The following is a 23,209-nucleotide window of genomic DNA, read 5'->3' as shown; positions in this document are numbered from 1 at the left end:
GTTTCTCCAGGCCTTTTGTGTAAGTTTCGATTTATATTGTTCTGGTCCTTCAGTGCTTGAGCATTGTTCAGGCGATTTTAGTGAACCGTATCAAAAAATGCAAACCAATCTCATGCGTCAAATGGCTTTTTATTATCTGAATCCTGTAGTGAATTAGATCCACCAGTAGATGCATGGGAATATTTATGTAAGCTGAATATTCTGTGATGATATGCCAAGTCAGTCCATGTCTTTGTGTCTTGTGTATTTGACTTTGAATTGTCAGATGTTTGCTTGTTCTGTTCAGTCTGAAGAAGGAGAGTCTAATTCTGCTTTCTGTGCAATCTGGAACATGCTTCCTTTTCTGTCTCCGTTCTTCAGGATTTTGTTTCAGAACTACAGCTGTGTCAGAAATCTCGGATTTTTTTTACAGTTCTGTGGGCCTTTTTTTGACATTTTATTTTGTAGAAATACATTTCATTCATGTGTGTTTTTGTAAAAATGCATCTGTGTGTTTGAAAAATTACATTTAGGTACAATGTGATTGAAAAAATAGCATCATGTTTATCAACAAACTTGATATCAGTTAAGAAACTGTATATAAATGAGCTTTTAATTATGCATACATTATAAAACACAATGACAGATCAAATTCCCATTACTCTGGAAAAGCTAGCTTAATTCATTTTAAAAACTCCAATTGTATTCACTGAGGCTTGTAAATGACTTTCTTACTTTACTTTTTTGTGATGAGGGAATGCACACACTCCAGCATTATCAGCAGTGATTGATCTAAAAGTCTGATTGGCAACTAAGCTCATTAGCTTAACAGAAATATGTGTGATTAGTTATAATGATCAGCACTAAAACATGAATGAAAATAAATCTGATGCGCAATATAACAAATAAATAATTCATTTTCACTTTAGTCAAGACAGTTTTAAAGGGATAGTTCACTCAAAATGAAAATTCTGTCATCATTTACTTACCCTCCACTTGTTCCAAACTTTTCCTCTGCTGAAACCAAAAGAAGACATTTTAAAGAATGTTGGAAACCGGTACCGATTGATTTATAGTTTTTTCTTACTATGAATGCCATTGGCTACTGGTTTGCACATTCCTTATAATATCTACTTTTATATTAAACAAAATTTTTTTTGTCATTTTTTTTTATTTTGGGCTGAACTGTCTTCCCTTTATTAGGTTTTGTTTAATTGTGGAATGGCAGGAACAGTTTTTGACCCTTATCTTGAAATTTTCTTGACAATTTATGACTCTATTGTAGATGCGCTGTTGATTTAAAAAACAAAAATAATCGATCAAAGAATTCTTTCTAATACAATAATGCTCATATTAAAATGTATTTGATTAGTTGGTGCTTCACGACGTGCACTTGATTTTTAATTTAAAAGAATACAAGCTTTCATCTGAAATTATCATAATTTTTTTTTCTTTTTGGCTTATTCCCTTTATTAATGAGGGATCGCCACAGCGGAATAACCCACCAACTTGTCCAGCCTATGTTTTACACAGCGGATGTCCATCCAGCTGCAACCCATCACTCGGAAACACCCATACACTCACATTCACACACATACACTCTGGGGGGGGGAGGAGAATATGCACTTTCCACACAGAAATGCCAACCGACCCAGCCGGGGATCAAACAATTGACCTTCTTGCTGTGGGTCGACAGCACTATCCAATACCCCACTGTGCCGCCTCTAATACTATACACATCTTTAATATTATATTTTATATGTTTAGTTGGCATTAAACTTCTGGTATTAGAAGAAAATAGGTTGTAATTTGATTTTGTCCTTGAGAAATTGTCAGTAGGAAGTTGGATCATAGGAAATTGGGTGTTTATTTACTGGAGGCAGATCTGACATACATGATGAAGAGAACAGATGCTGTTTAGGAGGAGAAGGAAGGTTAATGATTTTGGTTAAAGATTTCAAGGGCGTAATACTTGTTTAATTGCTAAGATGTGTGCGGATAAATCATTAATAATAGGCACTGCAGCATTCTGTAAAACAAGTATGATCAATTTTGATTTGTTGGTGACTAATCATTTTCAGTGTAGAAGAAGGACTTGGGATTTGTTTAAAACTGAACTCTACTATGTGTTTTCTCTTTAACATCTTAGTGTATAACACAAAAATCATCAGTGTGGCTTGTATCATGGAGAAAGATGTTTTAGCACAATTTTTTTTATTCAGCTCAACTAAGATGGATGCCAGTATTTCCTGAAGCTGATTTCTGTAGCCCTGAGGAGCTGCCTGACTTGAGAGCAATTACAGCATCACACACAAACCCGCTCATGCTCAGACAGTGCTACGTATCCGCGGAAACGTGAGTTAATGAGGCTGTAACCTGAGAAACAGCAGAAGCAATGACACCGCATCCCACTGTGATTGGACAGCTCGTCGTCCTTTTGGAAGAGTTCCCGCCCTCTCCCTCACTTCCACAATCACTCGCCTCAGCATCCTCCATGACTGACAGGCAGCTGAACCAATCACAGTACACGAGGATGTCCTTAGAGCTGACCTTGCCAGGCCATTCACAAGAATACATGATGTAACATGTGATGTACAATAATAGGTTGACACGGCTCACATGCATTTCCATCTTTTCTCACACACACATATGCACATATCAGTCATTTGTAGTGCGTAAAGTGGCGATGAAAAGAGAACAGGTACTCATGATTGTGTGCTTCATTGCTTGTCTCCTTTAGGTTTAACTGTAGCAATGCATAGCAGCCTGCTGGAAAATTCTACACCTTAAATCCTCTGATAAGCTTCGAGTAAGCGAATGAAGTGGTGTGACATCATTTTGAACAAAATCAGGCAAAAATTTTGTTATTATTCTAATTAAAAGTGAAACTGACAATTTTTAAATATGAAACTACATTCATTGAAGCTAAATATTGTATAAATTGCTATATACGTAATTATTTTAAGACTTAAATGAGTGTTGAATCACAGAGCTTGTGTGATCGTACAAATATTGCTATAATTACATGATTTCTAAACTGCGGTTTTCTTACCACTTTGATTTTCTTGTATATTATAGAAGTCAAAGGTTACAGGGTTCCAGATTTCTTCAAAAAAAATATTTTATTTGTTTAACAGAATAAAGAAATTCAAAAAGGTTTGGAATAATTAAAGCTTGAGTAAGTGATTACTCAATTTTCGCTTTTGGGTGAACAAACCTTTTAAAGGTTTATTCATTCATTCATTTTCCTTCGGTTTAGTCCCTTTATTAATCTGGGGTCGCCAGAGCGGAATGAACCGCCAACTTATCCAACATATGTTTTACACAGTGGATGCCCTTCCAGCTGCAACCCAGTACTCAGAAACATCCATACACCCTCATTCACACTCACACACTACAGCCAATTTAGCTTATTCAATTCACCTAGCACATGTCTTTGGACTGTGGGGGAAACCAGAGCACCTGGAGGAAACCCACACCAACACGGGGAGAACTCCACACAGAAATGCCAATTGGTCCAGTTGGGGCTATAACCAGCAACCTACTTGCTTCCACCGTGCCTCCCCTGGTGCATGAATACAGTCTTTGTTTTTATTTACTCCATGTAGTTCTGAGAGGTGACATGTACCTTATGATGTTCTCAGATACAATCAGATAAGTGCGTTATAGTCACTCTCACACACTCGCATGCACACATACACACACTTTAATTTGCTGTTTATACTCCATATAAAATCTAGAAACTTAGCTTTTTTTGCACAGGCCAATCTAAAGGGTTATTGGTGCCAACTGATGATCAACAGTAAAAATTACACATTTTACCTCCTCCCAACAGGGAAAACCACCAACAATTAAAAATGCATGATTATATGGTGTCATGGTTTTGTAATACATTTTTTTTTTTTACCTTTTTATTATTTTTTTTACCTTTTTATTTTAAATGTAGTAATTTTGATGAGGACTGAGATTGGTTAGGGACAAATTATGCTTAAGAAATTATAAAACAGAACAATTTAGATAATCTGGAGTATTTTCTAAAGAACAACTGGCAGGACAAACATAGAACGTAAAAAAACATCGCAAGTCATTCTGGTGACTATATTAAGATACAAGATTAATATAAAAGTTATGTAAAAATACCATATTCAAGACAATACTAAATTGGCACAACCAAAATTAAAATTAGAAATTACATGTTTAGGATACGCTCCCTTATTTGTGCAGATTTAAAAAATGTAAACTTTTAAACTGTACATTAGGATGCATTTGCACCTTAGATGTTGAATCTCTTGATGTCAGTGGATGTTTGATTGTCAAAACATCACCAGCATTGCGCTCAGATTTCACATTTCTGAAATAAATCAAAATTGTATTTCCTTGAAAAAATGCTTTTTCATTTCCCCACCATTTATGTGAGTTCTAAATATAACTTGCCTACATGATGCTAATTGAACAGGCTGTGTACATTGATCATGTCATTTAAAATAATTACCAAAACTGTTTCTAATAATATTTTGATCAAACTAATGACAGGAACTAAATCACTTTGGTCATCTAAAATACTGTTTTGAAGTAACCGTAATTTGAATACCACCTATATAAAATGTAACCTTTATAAAGTACAGTTACTTGCATTTTAAATAGGTACATAAATAGATGACTAAGCTACATGTATGTTTTGTTATCACCTAACCCTGATGACGAACAAAAAAATATTATATTGCGGCCTTCATAATGTATTACAGCCAGTTAGTATACCTTAGCATGCAACTAGAACTATCTATCTGTCACAGCTTTTCATTTCCATCTTCATTCTCATTAACCTCCTTCTCCATCATCCTCTTTTTTTCTGTGTATCTCTTTATTTCTGCATCCTTTTTGTTCCTCCATCTGCTTTCCTGCCATCTCTCTCTCCTTCTCTCACACACTCTTTCTCTCGCTGCAGTACAGGGGAGCAGGCGACTTGTGCCAAAAGGAGAAATGCTGCACTGCATTATGAAACACGAACGCACACACGTATGGACACGCACACGTGTACACACACAGACACAGTGACAGCTCTGTAACGGAAAGAGGGATATAGATTGTCTGAATTTAATTCCATGTGTTTCTGCAGGGGAGAATGAACCTTTACACACTGATGCAGAGAGAGACACTGAGTATGTGCGTGCTTATGTGTGTGTGTGTGATCGCGCCCTATTTTAGGAGGCTGGACTTCAGCCATGGCTCTGAAGAGACAAGATACTCTTTTTACTTTGATCTCTTTCCATTTTACACACACACTCAGCCATACACTAGCATTGTGAGGGTCAGTGCGTTATGTTACATGTATGTGTGTGTGTGTGTTTGTAGGAGGGCGAAGAGCTGATCCAGGAGCAGCCCGAGTTGCGATCGGTGGTGGAAATGAAGTTGAAGGAGATCAGAGAGTGCTGGTCTCACCTGGAGAACACCACTAAAGTCAAGGCCCGGCAGCTCTTTGAAACCCAGAACCACCGGACTACTGACCTGCCCACTAACAACCTCAGCGACCTGGACCAGCATTTGAACATCATACAGGAGCAGCCGCCCACACTGGGCTCCACCCACACCACACAACCCACCCTTCTCCAGCCCCGTCCCACTTTTAGCCAGCAGCTCCAGAGGATACAAGTGAGACCAGATAAAGCTACTGAATGATATCTGCTGTCCAAAGGCAAAGCACAGTAACTGCACATTTAGTCAAAATTGAGTAAATTGAGCTTAAAATGGCCTTTTTTACATCTGTACTGTCTTATTATAAAGTCGTCTAGCTCAGATTAATCTTGCTTTAGAGAATTACCAGAGAAACACTAATCTACAGAAAACAAGTTTTGCCCAGATTGATAACTTTAATACATTAATTTTATAACTCACCTTAAGTATTACTATTTTTGAATCCATTCAGGCAATCTCCAGGTCTGGGAGGAGCACTTTTAGCTTAGCTTAGCATAAATCATTGAACTGGATTAGACTATTAGCATCTTGATCGAAAATGTCAAAAAAGTTTTAAATAAGGCAAAAGACGTGTTTTGCATGATTTGTTGCTATTTTTAGACCAGCGCAATAGTAACTTTTCACGTTTTGCACCATGTTGTTTAAATAGCAAATCCATTTGCACCACTTTGTGGACTCATGGGTGTGCCAGTCTAAAAAGGTAGTGTGTTAAGGCGCATTGTTAGTGCTTTGGTATTTGGAGACCAGCTAAAACCTGGTCTAAAGTCCAGCACAGAGCGGGTTAGTTAAGCAGATCCAAATGCTTACACATTGCTTCAAACACAAAGGATGTACAGCAATACACACATATCTTTACATATTAAAAAATAAAGGATTAAAATGTTACAAAAATTATTATTTTCTACATAAGTATAAAACCCATTGCCTCCATCCCTCATCTTGGGGGCCTTTTTTCAGTTTATTCATGACAATTTGAATTTTTTGTTATTATTATCAGTATTATTTATTATATGCATGTTTATATTTGTTTTAATAAAACTAGATTTGTCCACCTGTCGGGTTTTGGAGATGTATGCAACACCATATGAGGCATAAGAATAGGATGTGTGTTTGGATATAACTCAGTTTTTTGACCACACTATGTTATTATTGTTCATTTATTAGTTTGCCGGAAATTAGAACTGAATAGAAATAGTTTTGAAACAAATCCTTGCATTTAACAAATGAAATTAAATACAGTATGTAGGCTAATAGATGTCTTTCCTAACTGCACGAAAGTAAAGAAGTAAAGTAAAGAATAAAAGTAAAGTAAAGAGAAAGTAAAAAGACAGAATGTTAAAATTTTTCCACTAACAAAGTCTGCTGTGTAAAAAGAAAATGCGCCATGGCATGACGCAATTGACTTTTAAAGGGAATGGGAGATGAGACTCTGATTGAATTATTGCACGTTATGCTCAAAACACACCCAAAACTCATTAACAGAATCAGCACAACCCTGTTAGACCATGCACTGCGTCACAAAGCTAATTTTTCATCCTTAAAATAGCAAAAGTGGATTCGCCCTTTACGCTTTTGCACCATGCGCTTTAGACTTTGCGCCTAGATCATTTTGTGCCTAGGTCGAAAGGGCGAGGAAATACACACATTGTAATAATAAAGTAAATTTGCTGATGTACCATGGCAGAAGCAGGCTCAGTTATAATATACAGCATCTGAAAATTGTCCAAGGTAACTAGGTAAAATTGCTGCGTAATTTCATTGCGCCTGCTGCAGCCATGGTACAGCGGCAATTTCCTTAATCATTACACCCAATGAAGGTATATTTCCTAGCCATATCGACCTAGAAAATAGCAACTTTTAATTTTCCTTACTACACAATAGAACTACAGAAGAGAAAGGGTTTAAATTGGAAAATTATTTTTTCTATAGGAACATAACCTTTCTAAATTCTTTAAATCTTTTTAGCTGACGGTGACGGTGCTAACGGTCTAATGCAATTCAGTGATTTATGCTAAGCTAAGCTAAAGTGCTCCCGTCAGACCCATAGATTTGCTGAATGGAATCAAAAATAGTAAAACTTAACTGTTTCATGCATTTGTGAATATTTTTGTACCTGTTTTAAAATGTGGAGGTACTGTTTGTTTTATGCATTAACTGCATTTTGCAGCCATACTTTGTTTTTTTAACAGCGAGGATCACAATGGAAACAAGCCCGGGGCTTTATTGTGTTTTTATCCTCGACAGGTTTATTTCAAAATGTATGGGAAACTTGTATTTTTGTACAGTTTGTCTAAAATCTGTCAAATAAAAATTCAATTCAATTTTAAAATTTAAATAAAAAAAAAAGTTAACTTTAAAAAAAGTCTTAGTTTTGGTGTTTGCATAAGTTGTGCTTTGCCTTTGTAGTGCAGATATAATATCTTGATTTAGAAAACTTCTTATCCATGTGTAATCTTATTTTCTCTTCATCCTGTAGTCATGGGAAGACCAAATGCAGCTTTTTCATGGCGTTAGTGAAGTCATGGCTGGTGCTGAACACAGGAGACCTGAAGGAGAAGAGCAAGGAGGCGTGCCAGAAACCCGGATTGTGCGTCTGATTGAGCCTCTGAAGGAAAGGAGGCGGATTCTTCTTGCCTCAAAAGAATTGCATCAAGTCACACAGGACCTGGAGGATGAGATTGTGAGTGTCTTTCCTTCAAAGTAGTAGACAACATTGTTATTTCTATTCACTCATTAGTCATTAAAGTATTTAAATGTTTAAATTTGTGCATAAAAAGAATTATGAATATTTCAAATTGTGGTGCTTTTTGAAGATTTGAAGTTTTCTAATACAAGATACAAGAACAATACAAGAACAATTAAAAGAGGCTCTTTTAACTTGGGTCTACAAACAGCAAACCAGAACAGCATAGCATCGGCCAAATCAGCCAATCAGTTAGCAGCCAACTAGCAACTAGGTCAGAACCCAATTATGCTCAAATTGGGGAAAAAAAAAAAAAATTAATGGGAATAGCAGTTTCTTTTTGTTATAACATTTATGTAAAAATTAAACATATATAATGCAATGCATTTATTAAAATATGTAAATGAAAGTGATTGTATTAATTTAGTTAGATTTTAAATGAATAAAAACTGACCAATGGGGATTCCTTGTGATCCTTAAAGTATTGTATATAAACATTTTTTTTTACACTAAATGACATTTTCGTGGATTTCCTCTTTAGGTCATGTAAAATGAATAATAAGCATAATTTTTGCGTATGACATATTAAATAAGGTAAAGAAGTTATACCTATATAGATTTGTATATAACAATAATACAAAAGTATATACAAAGCATAAGCTTGTACGTTACTTACAGATCATAGATATAGTGAAACAAGAAGTATATCTGAATTAAATTGCAGACATTGCTGTTTGACAGTCACAGTAATTAATATCATGATTTCAGTAGATCTTAGCAAATGCAAAGCAACTCCCTTGCAAAGAGAGGTACTGCTTACGTGTTCTTCAGAAAATATTGATTTGTTAAGTATTTACTATACTCAAGTTGTCTGTTTTTCTGTCTTGGCTTTTGTAGATATGGATTCAGGAGCGGTTGCATTTGGCCTCATCTATAGAATATGGGACCAATTTGCAGAGTGTCCAAAATTTAATGAAAAACCATGAGGTGAGGGTTGTAAATGTATTCTGGTACATTCTGGTTAGCCTGACAGGATAAATAATAATAAAGACAATCAGTGAAACATGCTTCTGTTTTTACAATTAGTTATAATGCTGCAAAAGGACAGCTATGGTTTCATTTCTGAAGTCATTGTAAAAGCCAAACCCTGCACACGGAGTAAATCACCTAAATCTTGGTGATTTCATGTCAACTTAGCAAATATTGGGGGAATTTCAAAGGTTATTGCTTTAAACTTGAAACTTAAATTTAGGCATGCATTGTATGTTCATACAGTGCTTTAATAAAATTTATGGGATTATTCCTGCTAAGATTCCTTAACTATAAGACTATAAGAGAGAGAGAGAGTAAAAGCATCGGTGCTGTGGAAATTGATTTATCTCAGAGTTGTATTGCAGGCCAACAGCCAAATATGATACAAATGCCTTTTCTGTCTGTCAGTCAGTTTTCTCAATGCATTGTATTGATTATCATCCTAATATATAAAGTGTTGTTTATAACAAAGATGATAACTGTCTTAACTGTGATTTAATAATTATTGTATTTCTATGAAAATGTGAAATTTGAAAACTATAATGACAAGAAAAACCACAACTTTAGTAACAAAAACACAATAAATTAAGTCACTTTCAGTAAAAAAAATGATTCTGACAGCCAATAAATCTTTGAGGAAGTTGAGCATTTAACACAGTTATATTAATATTAATTAGTTAGTAAGAGTGTTATTAATTTGATATGTTCTTAAAGGAACAGTCCACTTTTTTGGGAAAAAAAAATTTACTAGTCACTTAAGCTTTAGAGTTTTTTTTAAATCCTTTTAATCCATTCAGTTGATCTCCAAGTCAGTCTAACTCGTTTAGCTTAGCTTAGCATAAATCATTAAATCAGATTAGACCATTAGCATCTCACTCAAAAAAAAAAATTGATTTTCTGATCAGCTTAATGGATAGAAAAATAGTAAAACTCAACTCAACAAGGTGACTTGTAAAATATTTCCAAAAAGTTCAGTGGTTAGCACTAAAGAAGGTTGCTGGTTCGAGTCTTGGCTGGGCTAGTGGGCATTTCTATGTGGAGATTGCATGTTCTCCCCGTGTTTACGTGAGTTTTCTCTGGGTGATCCGGTTTCCCCTACAGTCCAAAGACATGAACTATAAGTGAATTGGGTAAACCAAACTGACTGTAGTGTTTGAGTTTGAGTGTGAGTGTTTGTGCGGCTATAAGGGCATTTGCTGTGTAAAACACATGCAGGAATAGCTGGCGGTTCATTCTGCTGTGGCAACCTCTGATTAAAAAGGGACTAAACCGTAAGAAAATGAATGAAGAGGCTTCTATTAGTATTAGTGTAGAAATTTAATGCAGCTTTTCTGGGTTTGATATTTCAAATTACATGGAGGGCAGTGATGAATTTTGATTGGCTTTGATGGACAGCTCATGCGTGTGTGTATGTTTGGACATGCAGGCACTGCAGATGGAGATGCAGGTTCGGAAGGGGAGACTCGAGGAGGTTCTGGAAAGGGCAGAGGCTGTTGCTGCCTTGCGGACCCCAGAGGTGGAGCTTGTGCGCGAGGGGGCGGGGCATGTGAGACAGCTGTGGGAGGTGCTTCAGGTGGAGATGGAACGCCGCACAGTGATGCTGGATGCTGTGAACCAAGCCCAGCAGTACTACAGCCAGGCAGCGAAGACAGAGTCCTGGCTCAGTGGACAGAAACTTCAGGTCCTCAATGAGGAGAAAGGAAACGTATGTAGTCTTCCATAAAACTCAATCTGTCTATTACTTTGAGTGGATTTTGAAATTTTTTATTGAATTTATAATGTTTTCATGGCCAATGTGTACACCACTTGTAACAAAACCTTTTCTGCATAAATATTGGTTTTGAAAGTCAAAGAATGTGATGTTTATCCATGCTTTAAAAACCTTTCATTCTATGACACTTGGAACAGATTTTTATTCAATGATCAGGATAATGATGAAAAAGCCATTCTGTCCAGTAATTTCAAATTTTCTAGCAAAGCAAGGGAATTCAATCAATATATAATCTCACAGCCAGATATGTAATGTCTATAATCTCAAATATATTTGAGGTGAAACACACCAAACCAACTAGCTGTACTGGTGCTGACTGAGATACTGATGAAGCCCAACTGCCGACCCTCAGTTTGGTGTGTCCTGACCTTTACATGTTACTTCTTAATTGGCACATTAATGTTAAGTTACTTTATTACTTGGCCATCTGAAATACTTGATTTCGATTGGTCAGTTGTGACATTGCAAGTGATGTTTGGATCCAGGCCCTACAAATCTTTTAGACTGTACATTCACGCCCATGTACATACATCCAAATTCATATATATGCTTATTTGTTACTCCACTGTTTTTGATGGTTTAGGGCCGTTTTTTGACTGAATAATAAGAAGGTTAGTGTATGCTCTGTTCAGACAGTTTCATTTCTTTTAGTTTTGCATTTAATTAAGTAATTGGTAAACTGCTATGGTATAAAACATGACCAATTTGTAAGTTTTACTTTTTCACAAAATAAAGCCCTTCAGTCTTATACAAAAGCTGATAAACCTATTGGGCTTTTTACTGTGATAACAACCGCCTGGATGTACTTTATCCCTTACATAATACAGTGTGTTATGTGTATGTGTGTGTTCATTAAGTCTTGAGAATAGAGACTATTCTGTAGCTTGGTTGTAAACTGCGGTCAGTGCTGTGTGGTCTGTTTGTCTTTCACTTTGTAAACCAAGATTTATTGTCTCTCTCACTCTTTCTCTCTCTCTTACCCTTCTTCTCTCTCCTTTTGGTCTGTAGGACGAGGCCAGCACTCTTAGGTTACTGAAGGAGCAGTTGGCTTTAGAGCAAACAGTGGAGAATTATGCAGAGACAGTGGGCTCACTGTCCCAGCAGTGCCGTCGCATGCTTGAGTTGGGACATCCAGACAGGTAAATATAAATTGCTCACTTGTAATGTCTAAATTGGGCATGATAAAACGCATATCTTCCAAGTTTATTTGAGCTTTTAACCCCATGAACCACAAGAGTGACAGGCACATTTAGGCACACTACATTTAATCATTAAAATTCTCTGACATGCTGATGCATGCCCCTCCGTACAAAAGCAGGTCAGAAAAATATTTGAAAACTGAAGACCTTTTGGAAAAAAATTACATGTATACTGGAAGGACATGTATATTGTTACAAAATCTCAAATAAAAGCTTTTCTTTTGAACTTTCTATTGATCATAGAATCCCAAACATATATCCACAAAAATAATATGCAACACAATTTTTTTTAGAATGATAAGAAATGTTAATAATAACAATAATGATGATAGATGCTATTTCAACACCCAATGATACATCATATTACAATAATAGCTGAAGCATGGTGTGCACTGAGAACTGAAGCAAGACTGTTTGACTGATTGACCTAGACACTGAAGGTCTTTTTTTTTATTAAAATTTTGCTTTGCCTTTGCAGAACTTGATTACATAGCACAAGAGGCTTCTTTTTTACATCACAGAATATATATTTGCTGTTGAATGACTGTGACCGCTTTTCAGAATAATTTAATAATTTTTGCCTTCTTCTGTTTCTCCTTACTCTCTTAGTGAGCAAATCACCAAGCAGCAGGCTCATATAGACCGGCTATACGTATCTCTGAAAGACCTGGTAGAGCAGAGGAAAACAAAACTGGAGCAGCAGTACTGGTTATATCAGCTGAAGCGAGAGGTGGAGGCACTGGAGAAATGGATCTCTGAGAGGGAAGCTGTTGCCAGCTCCACTGAGCTCGGCCAGGACCTGGAGCATGTCACGGTAATACACTCACTTACACACTGTCAAGTGTTTTTAACTCCAAGTATGTCATATAAATGTCGTTTACACCTGGTATTACCATGCATTTTACTGATTAGCTGAGACACTACAATGTTTCCACCTGGTGTTTATATTTTGCTAGAACATGTCTCATGTGACTACTGTTCAGATTTCATTGAGTCCCTTCCCTATAAATACAACACACTTTTACATCACTTTTACAAGAGTGCTCACTTCAACAATCAAAAGAATGTGGATGGCAACTTCCATTTAAATTAAAAAGAAGTATGAATACCTTGTTTTTTTGATATCTCACAAATCACATAATTCGCACGTTAAATCAGTATGCAGACAGTAGGTGGTCATTTGTTTGAACTCATTCAACCACATGGACATCTTACAATGGGAATGCAATCTTATCAAACATGTTTTCACATATACTGGAAGTGGTCAAAAGTGGATAGGCTCAGAAACAGGCTAGAGTCTAGATAAAAACAAAATGACAACTTAATCACTTATTTTATAGAGCACAAAACAGCAGCAGCCATTGACCTTTGTGCTGTACACAAACTGTAAAATCTAAATTAAATAAAAATGATTAAATAAAAGTCAAAGGAATGAAACAACCTAAAATAAATAAAACATGGAACATGTATATATTTCAAAAAGGTTAAGTTTCAGCTTCTCCTTAAACAAGGATTTTGTGGAGATTATCATAATGGAAAGAGGTAGAATAATCTACAATTTGGGACAGACATTTGCAAAAGCCTTAACTTTAAGTTTCTGATTTGACCTTAAACGTCCAGCAGATATGGCGCCAGTCCAAGTTCTATTAAATAAGAAGGTGCTGGTCCATTTTAGACCTTAAATCAAAGGGTACAATGGGTGTCAGTAACTGGAAATATTGTTTAGTAACAAAAATTGATGTTCTTGCATTGTTTTAGGCTACTCATCGCCTTGGAATTATAAGGTTATGTCTGTGTTCTAAATGATTTTGAGATGTTGAGCTTCAAATATTTTTGCATTCCATATAGCAAACAATACGCGTGTAACAGTTCTCTTTCATTCATTAACATGACAGAGACTCTAAATCTTCTCTAAACATAAATTATCAAAATTCTCTTAAGTTTGCAAATTGGGGTAAAACAAACAAATGCAGATAGAACCTTCTAATTCTGAAAAGACATTTTCTGCTTGGAATTATACAGTTATGTCTGGCAGATCATTAATCGAAGCATTACTTTTCAAGAAATACATTCACAAAAAAAATAAATAAAATGGTTTTGTAACAATATGTTGATGCTTGAGAAAGTTACATTTTTGCTTGCTATAAACTTTATTTAATGTTTTTGCATGAATATTTTTTTTGTTCAAATAAAAGTTAATTTTATATTATTTTATGGTAATATTTATTGAATTTTATGCTTTATGTGAACTACTGAATTATACTTATTGAATTATATGCCTCATGAGTTAAATGAAGTATTTGCCCTTCATGGCTTATTATCAATTTTAAAGACTTTAAAGGAAAACAGCAAATAATTTTAATAAACACTGAAAAATGTTTTACTAACTTTATATACACAAATAAAATTATTTCACATTTTATATATATATATATATATATATATATATATATATATATATATATTTTTTTTTATAACATAATATTGATAATATTTTTAAACAATGTAAAATGTTACATTTCATCTCAATATTAAAAAAAAAACTTAAATCACCACATTTACACACATCTTTTCAGTTCCAGGATTCTTCTCAATTTTGTGTAGTACAGCATTACTTAGTCGACTCTGATTTTGTGTTTCTTTCTGGTCTTACCCGCTGTCAATGTCTGGTTAAACGTCAAAGAAAGCTGATCCTGATTGGTCCTCATGCGTGCATTCGAAATGCTGATTGGCTCATAGAAAGAACCTTATAAGCCAAGCTAGAGCTTGACTTTGCTTTGTAGATAAAACCTTTTTTGTTTACAAATAAAAAGTAAACAACTCATAAAAAAACATCACATAATGTAAATAAGTTGTAATTTAAAAAGAATTTGTGAATAACTCAGTTTTGACAAAAATGTCAGATAGAACTGTATAATTCTAAGTTGATGTACTGTTGAATGAAAATGCAGCATCTAAATTTTTAATATGTAAGCACATTAAATTTTGCATGTGGATAAAATCAAGTCCTGTGCTAATGGATTTCCTGTTTTTCTGTGAGCTCATTTCTGACATACAATTTTTGTGCTGTTTAATTTCTCAGGTTCTTCAGAGCAGCTTCACGCAGTTTTCCTCTGAGACACGTGCAGTGGGCCAGAAACAGATGGATTCAGTCAATAAGATGGTGAATGAGATGATCGACTGCAGTCACTCTGATGCTGCCACCATTGCAGAGTGGAAAGACGGACTGAACGAGTCCTGGGCGGATCTACTGGAGCTCATGGAGACCAGAGCGCAGATGTTGGCAGCATCCTACCAGCTGCACAAGTTCTTCACTGACTGTCAGGAGGTATACAGACTTGTACTATATACAGTTGTTATTTTAAATAATATTTCATTAGAAGTGTTAAAAATCCTCTGTGTTTTGGCTATTTAGGTATTGGTACAGATAGAAGGAAAGATGAGACAGCTGCCAGAGGTGAGGTCCTGCCAGGTGAGCTCGGCCAACCCTGGCACACTACAGAGACTCCTGCACTCTTTCGAACACTCTCTGCAGCTGCTGGTCTCGCAGGTAAGACTCAATTACACACACACACACACACACACACACACACACACACACACACACACACACACACACACACACAAAACACAACACACAACACCTGTTTTGAGCAGGTGCAGCAACCACGGGGAAGTGTTTAGGCTGGTTCATCTACCTGACCCAGCAAGAGGGGTTCCCATTTTAGTCCATGAGCACTAAAATACTGACAAAAAAACTGTTTCAAATATCACACACTAATACTGTGCAAACAATAAAGTTAATTGTATCGTTTTATCTATTTGTGACATCTTTCTTTAGATCAGCGGTCTCAAACGCAATTCCCAGTGGGCCAGAGCTCTGCACAGTTTAGCTTCAACCATCTCCAACTCACACACCTGCTTGGAAGTTTCTTGTAATCTTAAAGACCTTGATTAGATTTGTAGAGTTGTGGCCTTCTAGGAATTGAGTTTGAGATCAATGCTTTTAGGAGGTTTATTCAATCATTCATTTTCTTGTCAGCTTAGTTCCTTTTATTTATCCGGGGTCGCCACAGCGGAATGAACCGGCAACTTATCCAGCACATTTTTACGCAGCGGATGCCCTTCAGGCCGCAACCCATCTCTGCGAATCATCCACACACACGTTTACACACACACTTATACACTACGGCCTACCCAATTCACTTGTACCATATGTCTTTGGAGTGTGGGGGAAACCAGAGCACACGGAGGAAACCCTCGTGAACGCAGGGAGAACATGCAAACTCCACACAGAAACGCCAACTGAGCCGAGGATTAAACCAGCAACCTTCTTGCTGTGAGGCGACAGCACTACCTACTGCGCCACTGCGTCGCCCCTTTTAGGAGGGTAAATCTTGCAATTGCACATGCAAGTTTGGCATGTAATTATGGATATTACCTTTTTCTCCTCTCAGAAATTTAAGTTAAATTAAATTTAATCTCACAATTCCAACTTTTATTCTCAGATTTCTAAGAAGAAAACATTTATTATTCCTTTCTGAATTCTGTTGTTAGTGTACTTTTCTCAGTCATGACACTTATCTCCTACATCACTGATAAATGCTGAATTTTCAATTTGTGGATGTGTGTGAAAATGTAACATTCAGTCGTGCATTTAGTTATTTTTTCATGGCCATTTCAGTCATTAAACAGTAAACATCTGTCATCTTCTCACCAGTGACATGCAGCTTAAACAGTCTCTGAGTCATTGTGTCATTAAAGATCTTCTTGGACACTTTTAATGCTTTTAAATGTTTAGCTGCATTTCTGTAGCATCCATGTCTTGAAGTTGTTTAGTATTTTGTAATTAAATTGTCACACTTTACAATAAGGTTTATTATTTAATGTCAAATAATGCATTTACTAACATGAACAAACAGTAAAAAAATACATTTACTATAGTATTTATTCATGTTAATAAACGTTAGTTAATGAAAATACAGTTGCTCATTGTTAGTTCATTTTAACTCATGGTGCATTAACTAATGTTAACAAACATGGACTTAAATGTTAATAATGCATTAGTAAATGTTTAATTATGATTAATAAATGCTGTACAAATGTTGTTCAGGATTAGTTCATGTTAGTAAATGCATTAACTAATGAACCTTATTGTAAAGTGTTACCAATTAAATTTTTTTGTGATTTGATTGGACAGGAATCACATGACTGATTTTTCTACTTTAGCCAACCCCCATAGACAGGAAAAAATGCTGTTTTAAATATGTGTTCTTCAGCGATCTTAAATCCTTGTGTTCTTGTGTAATGCCATCATTAACTGCCAAAGTTCAGTTTCAATACTCAAGACCGCAAGTACAGAAGACACCTGAAAGTTCCTGGATGTGTTCTTGATATCGAGGACGCATCGATGCAGACCGATACAGCATTAAAAATGTACTCAAAGGAAAGTAAAAATACACATTTTTACAACTACTAAGTAAATTGCAATCCCCGAAAATACCTACTCAATTACAATAATTGAATATTTTTAATTTGTTACTTTACACTAGAGATCAGTTTTTTTTGCCCTCGAGCCCAAGTCATTTGATAATGAGTATCTACTGAGACTAAAACCCGATCCGATACTTTTATAATACATTAAAAATAATTTTAAAAAGAGTGAAGAAACAGATCCAGGGTGTTCCTTATTCTTTATTTATTTCCCCATTAATTTAATATTTAACAACTCTGTTAACAAACAGCACTACCTACTGTGCCACTGTGTCACCATTTACTGCAACAGTAAATATAAAAAAATCTAAAATAAAACAAATAGCACCTCAACTTAAAATACCTGATCCCACAAAAACCAATCCCAAGTTACATATCTCACAGTTTGGCAATGTTGTCATCAACTTTATAATACCTCCAGACTGCAGACATACTCGCGCTTTCTGCTTCAAACTGCTTCCGTGTTTACTTTGCTGGCCTTTAACCAATAGCGTTCCTGCAACAAAGTGATGTCATGCCACACGCGTTGCTGTTTCTATGTAGAGTCAAGAAAGATGTCTAACTCTGTGCCACCACATAACTATAAATGTGTCAAAAAATATATGTGTATATATATATATATTTGAGTGCTTATCTGGAGGTAACATCGAATCTGGACATGCCCACTTTACACAATACTCAACCACTGCCATTACCGTGTTAGATTAGGTCATAGCAACATTGTTGCTGCTATGCTAATTACTAATAATATTATAATTTTGTGGAGCATAAATATTATAATATTATACAACTTTATTGTAAAGCTGCTATAAAGTGGCTTCAAAACATCAATGAATTAGGTTGTAGATTAAATATATCTAAAATACATTTATGTGCTTACAATACAATTTTTCGTCCATCAGCCAATTCAAATCTAGCTTTGCAGCAGCTTCAAAATGCTTTTCAAGTATTGCAGCAGTTTTACCTTTTACCCCCTCAGGTACGCCAACTGCAAGAAAATGCAGTTCAGCTACGTGCAATCTATGCTGGGGAGAAGGCAGATGCCATTTTGAGCCGTGAGCAGGAAGTGATGCAGGCCTGGAAAGAGCTCCTCGTTGCATGTGAGGGCAGCCGTGTGCAGGTCACCACTGTAACCGATAAGATCCAGTTCTTTGCGGTGGTGCGGGAATTGAGCATGTGGATGGATGGAATCATGGGGCAGATTGGCCCAAATGACGATGCAAGGTACCAGATCATTTATAGAACTCTCTGAGTCATCCCAAATAGATGGTTAGATTAAAACCAATAACAGTAGACAATGTGCATCAGGGTAATGTGTCTGTGTGTTTCTTGTTTGCGTCTGGGCGTGGGCTTTGGTGTTGGGTGGGTCCTTGTGAACGTGTCAGGGACCTCTCAGTGCTAGAGGGCATGATGTCCCAACATCAGAATCTGAAGAGTAAGATGGAAAACAAGAGCAAGAACTTTGTGCACTGCGTGGAGATGGGAAAAATGCTGCTCGCTGCGCGCAACCCTGCAGCTGAAGAGGTGCACACATATTCTCATACTAAGATTTAAAGCATGCAAACAATGCATCCTTGATGAATAAATGCATTTGTTTCTTTCTAAAATAACAAACGTCTATTAAACTGTTAAAATCTAAGGATCTCAGTTTTTTTATTTGCTATTTGATTGTAATATTAAATACGTCTTAAAAGACATGAAATATAAATAAAAAAACTGTTGTTTAGGTTATTCTATTATGCAGCACACATGTGGAAGGAACACCCTCACTTTATGCCCCTGCAATGAGTATGAATACTTTTCCCAGCATTCTATTCATTAAAATGATTACAATATCCATACCCTCTGATCCAGGTGAAGGAAAAGCTGGAGTATGTCATGGCAAAGCAGAAAGAGATGAATGAGCGATGGGACCTGCACTGGGAGAAGCTTCAGCAAGGTCAGTGATAATGTTGTTGTAGTATCATGTTAAAGGTCTGCCAAGCTGATTTTTCCTCATACTTATCTACAATCTTTCTGGTGTTCTCCAGCCAAGCAGAGGCTGCAGTCCACTCAGACGGGATTGACGGAGCAGCCCTGGCTCACAATCAAGGAACCAATTACTCCAATCACCCGTGAGGCAGGGGGCGGGACAGACGAGGTGGAGGAGCTGATTCGCCGGCATGAAGCATTCCGGAAAGCTGCGTCCACTTGGAAAGACCATTTCAGCTCTTTACGACAGGTTATTATCACATTATCGTCACACTCAAAACAGAAAATATGACTTGAAATTTTCATGTTAAAGAAGGAAGATGGAGCCCCAAAATCACTTATTTTGTTACCATGGGACAGTGGCAGTTTCTACCTCATAATTCAGTATATGGTCAACTGCATATGACTAAGTGCATATGGTAGAAGGCACGTCCTAAGTCCCTGTGAAATGCATACATTCATGCATATCTTAATAGATCAGGTTTAATTCATTAACATAGCGATTATCAATTACACTTCAACAAGTTGTTTCACTTTTTACCCACGGCACATGGTTGCCTACATGTGACAAAAAAGAGATTTTAGACATTATTTGTATTTACCATACACTGTTTCTGTTCAATTGGTAAAAGTTTTTTGAAAAACAAAAAACACTTAAAAATAAAAAAAGAAATCCACCACTATTTGTTTTACTTTTATTCTGTTGAGGAGCTTTGTGCACCCACTGTCAGGTAAAAGGCTGACATTTTGTACAATATTGGCAAAGCACGTTAAATATGAATAAAATATGTAATTAACATCAAATTAATATATATATCTGTCTGTCTCCATTTACAGGCAGAAAAGATGAAGGAGGAACTGAACAAACCACCTTCTACCTCCTCTCTTCTCAGCAGGCAGATGTTCCCTCTCTCCTGTCTTGTGCCCAGCTCTTCTTCCTCCTCTTCATCATCATCTCTTTTCCGTAACCCCCTTCAGGACTCACTCCTCGAGTCTAAGCCTGGACCAGACCACATGCACTCCATAGAACACACAGTGACTCACACTCTCCCTCAGCGGCTTGGGTCCAGCCTGAACCCCTACACACCTGTTATGAATGGCTCCTCCTACCATGGGCTACAGCAGCCATCGGGGGTCGTCAATGAAAGTCCTTTATATCAATCGATAAAACAACAGGGTGTTTCAAGTTTGGATAATTCCAGCTATCAGGGGCTTAACCAACAAGTTGGTGTCTTTGGGGGGAACAGCTCCAGCTATACTGGACTAAATCAACAGGGTGCTTTAGCAGAGGACGGCTCCAGTTACCATAGCCTGAACCATTTAGGTGCCGTAGGGGTTGTGGAACCCAAAATTGGATATGCTTGGCAGCATCTGAAAGCTGACTGCTTTCAGCCCAAAATCAACCACATTCACAAAGCGGTTTCACCTTTACTGGAGGCCCACCGAGCTCAGCTTGCTAGCGCAGGAGCAAACATGCCGGCTCCTCCAGTGGGCATGGACCCCTCGCTGGAGATGATCCACAGTCGTTTACAAAGAGACCCCCGGGGGAGCCGCTCTGACCCACAGATGGATCACCTGCGGCGGGAGAGGGAGTACAGGCTAGGCAGACAGACTTCCAGCGAGCAGGAGATCCAGGCTCGACTCAACGAGCTGCCGTTGATTGTTCGGCAGGAGCGCTACCGTCGAAGAATGGAGAGACAGTCGTCCAGTGAGCAGGAGGCCAGCGGAAAGCAGAGAGTGCAAAAACATGACTCCAGTGATGCAGAATCTGGGAAAGAGCCATCTGACAAGAAGCCATCTGGGTGAGTGTGTGCTTGTGTTTGCTTGGCTTTAGTTTGGGGACTAAGATTGCTTTCTGAGATGTAAAAATAATGAATAAATTAAGTTAAAAAAAAAATCTATGTTTTTAGGGCTTTTATGCCTTTAATTTTGACAGGACCATAGAGAGTGTAGACACTTAAGTGCTAGATGTTGGTATGCTAACTGTGAGGCTATTGATGCCGATTGGGTTAATATTAAAGGGCACCTATGATGAAAACTATCTTTTGGAAGCTGTTTTAACAGAAGTGTCCACAGTCATATTGGGGTGATATAAAGACTTTATGTGTGCTTTCACACCAGTGTGAAGTTAAACAAGTAAACAAGTTTCTAAATGGCCCAAAATAGCTAAAACAAGTCACATGCGAGTAAACTCTCCTCACATTGGTCAGAGTTTCACAGTATTTTTTTGCAGTCCCACTCATCTGTCATGCGTCCTTATTTTAATTTATGAAAATGAGCAATCAAACAATATAAATGAAAAGCTGTGCTTTAATTTTGAAAAGTGACACCCACTGACATCATCATCATTAGATATAAATCAGTTGTAAGACTTGCTCATGCCTAGCAGTTGGCTTATGCATTATAGGCTTTACATTATGGAGAGAAATAACGAATAAACCAAGACTGCAGTTCAGTCATTTTTCCTAATGAATAAACAGCATTCGGAAATATTTCAGCATGCTTTCACTTTCACTCATTTAGGTGATCATGGCGTGTTTTGGCGTGGATCCGAGCGTGATTGATGGATTCACATATGCCAATCGAACCGCACTGACTGGGCAAATGCACCAGGTTCCGAAACAAAAGTTTAGGTGTAAATGATCCCTAAGTCTCTTTTTTAAAATTTCCTGACGTTAAAATAGGATCCAAATCCCTGTAATTTTTAGGTCCACTGCAACGTGACATAGGAGTGCGGTTTCCTCGCCCACCCAACTGTGTTTATAATGAATTGCAGCGATTTTACCATCTAAATCACCACAGCCACATGTCAGTACAATTACAATAGAGGATACTTCAATCCCAGTTTTTGGACATTGAATCAGATTTAATTTGTGTATTAACATAACGGATATCCATACAGCAGTGCATATTAATGTGTATCCTGTCACATTTGCGTGCAAAAACAGTGCAAAGTTAAACACACATCCTGTGTGTGTGTGTGTGTGTGTGTGTGAATGTCATTGTGTGAGACTCATCGAAAGGCTTGAATTAGCTCCACAACAAATACATTAAATAATCATTGGGAAAGTTCTTACTGTAGTATTCGTCACAAACGTTACGTGAGATCTGCTTCCTTCATGTCTGTCACTGTGCTCTTTATCTGACAGCTGAGGCACAGTCTGACAGGCACGTAGGAACGGTGGGCGAGGAAAACTAGCATTAAAGTCACAGGCAACGAAAACAGCTACATTGTGTTCAGAGCAGAAAATTCTAATGTTCTGAAAGGTATAATAAATTATTTGATGGGTGTTTTGAGCTGACATTTTACAGAAACATTCTGGAGACACAAAAGAATTCTGTTAAATCTTGGAAAAGGGGTAAAATTGGTGCCCTTTAAAGATACCCATGAGGGAAGCAAAACTTAAAATCAGTTACCAGTTAAGTGAAGCTTAACAACCATTTGAATTAATTAACAGATCTGTTTTGTTAAAATTATTTTCTGTTCATTGAAATAAAGCCAATAAAATGAAATATTAATATTACATGAAAAAATGTTTATTTTTTAATGAAGTTCTAAAATGACTAAAACTGAAATGAGAAAGAAGCTAAATTAAAATAACGGATGAC

At 36.8% G+C, this 23,209-nt stretch overlaps 1 protein-coding gene and 1 long non-coding RNA gene across 5 annotated transcripts in view; one reads left to right on the top strand and one right to left on the bottom strand.

Annotated features, from left to right (window-relative positions):
• LOC147843941 (uncharacterized) overlaps positions 1–23,209 on the bottom strand; it is a 560,137-nt gene that overhangs the window by 120,003 nt on the left and 416,925 nt on the right. The window lies entirely within an intron of this gene.
• sptbn4a (spectrin, beta, non-erythrocytic 4a) overlaps positions 1–23,209 on the top strand; it is a 48,470-nt gene that overhangs the window by 15,881 nt on the left and 9,380 nt on the right. For all 4 annotated transcript variants that reach the window (XM_087253428.1, XM_087253429.1, XM_087253430.1 and 1 more), the window contains 13 exons: positions 5,332–5,628; positions 7,928–8,131; positions 9,032–9,121; positions 10,593–10,871; positions 11,946–12,076; positions 12,746–12,950; positions 15,219–15,464; positions 15,552–15,686; positions 18,609–18,853; positions 19,015–19,153; positions 19,484–19,568; positions 19,660–19,850; positions 20,438–21,402. In XM_087253428.1, the coding sequence (XP_087109554.1) occupies positions 5,332–5,628; positions 7,928–8,131; positions 9,032–9,121; positions 10,593–10,871; positions 11,946–12,076; positions 12,746–12,950; positions 15,219–15,464; positions 15,552–15,686; positions 18,609–18,853; positions 19,015–19,153; positions 19,484–19,568; positions 19,660–19,850; positions 20,438–21,402 (3,212 nt within the window). The remainder of the gene's footprint in view (positions 1–5,331; positions 5,629–7,927; positions 8,132–9,031; positions 9,122–10,592; positions 10,872–11,945; positions 12,077–12,745; positions 12,951–15,218; positions 15,465–15,551; positions 15,687–18,608; positions 18,854–19,014; positions 19,154–19,483; positions 19,569–19,659; positions 19,851–20,437; positions 21,403–23,209) is intronic.

The sequence above is a fragment of the Danio rerio genome, chromosome 5 (assembly GCF_052040795.2).
Source record: "Danio rerio strain M-AB ecotype USA chromosome 5, GRCz13ab, whole genome shotgun sequence".
Taxonomy (NCBI): Eukaryota; Metazoa; Chordata; class Actinopteri; order Cypriniformes; family Danionidae; genus Danio; species Danio rerio.
The sequence above is the reverse complement of the archived record's forward strand: the minus strand, read 5'-3'. Positions and strand labels throughout refer to the sequence as shown.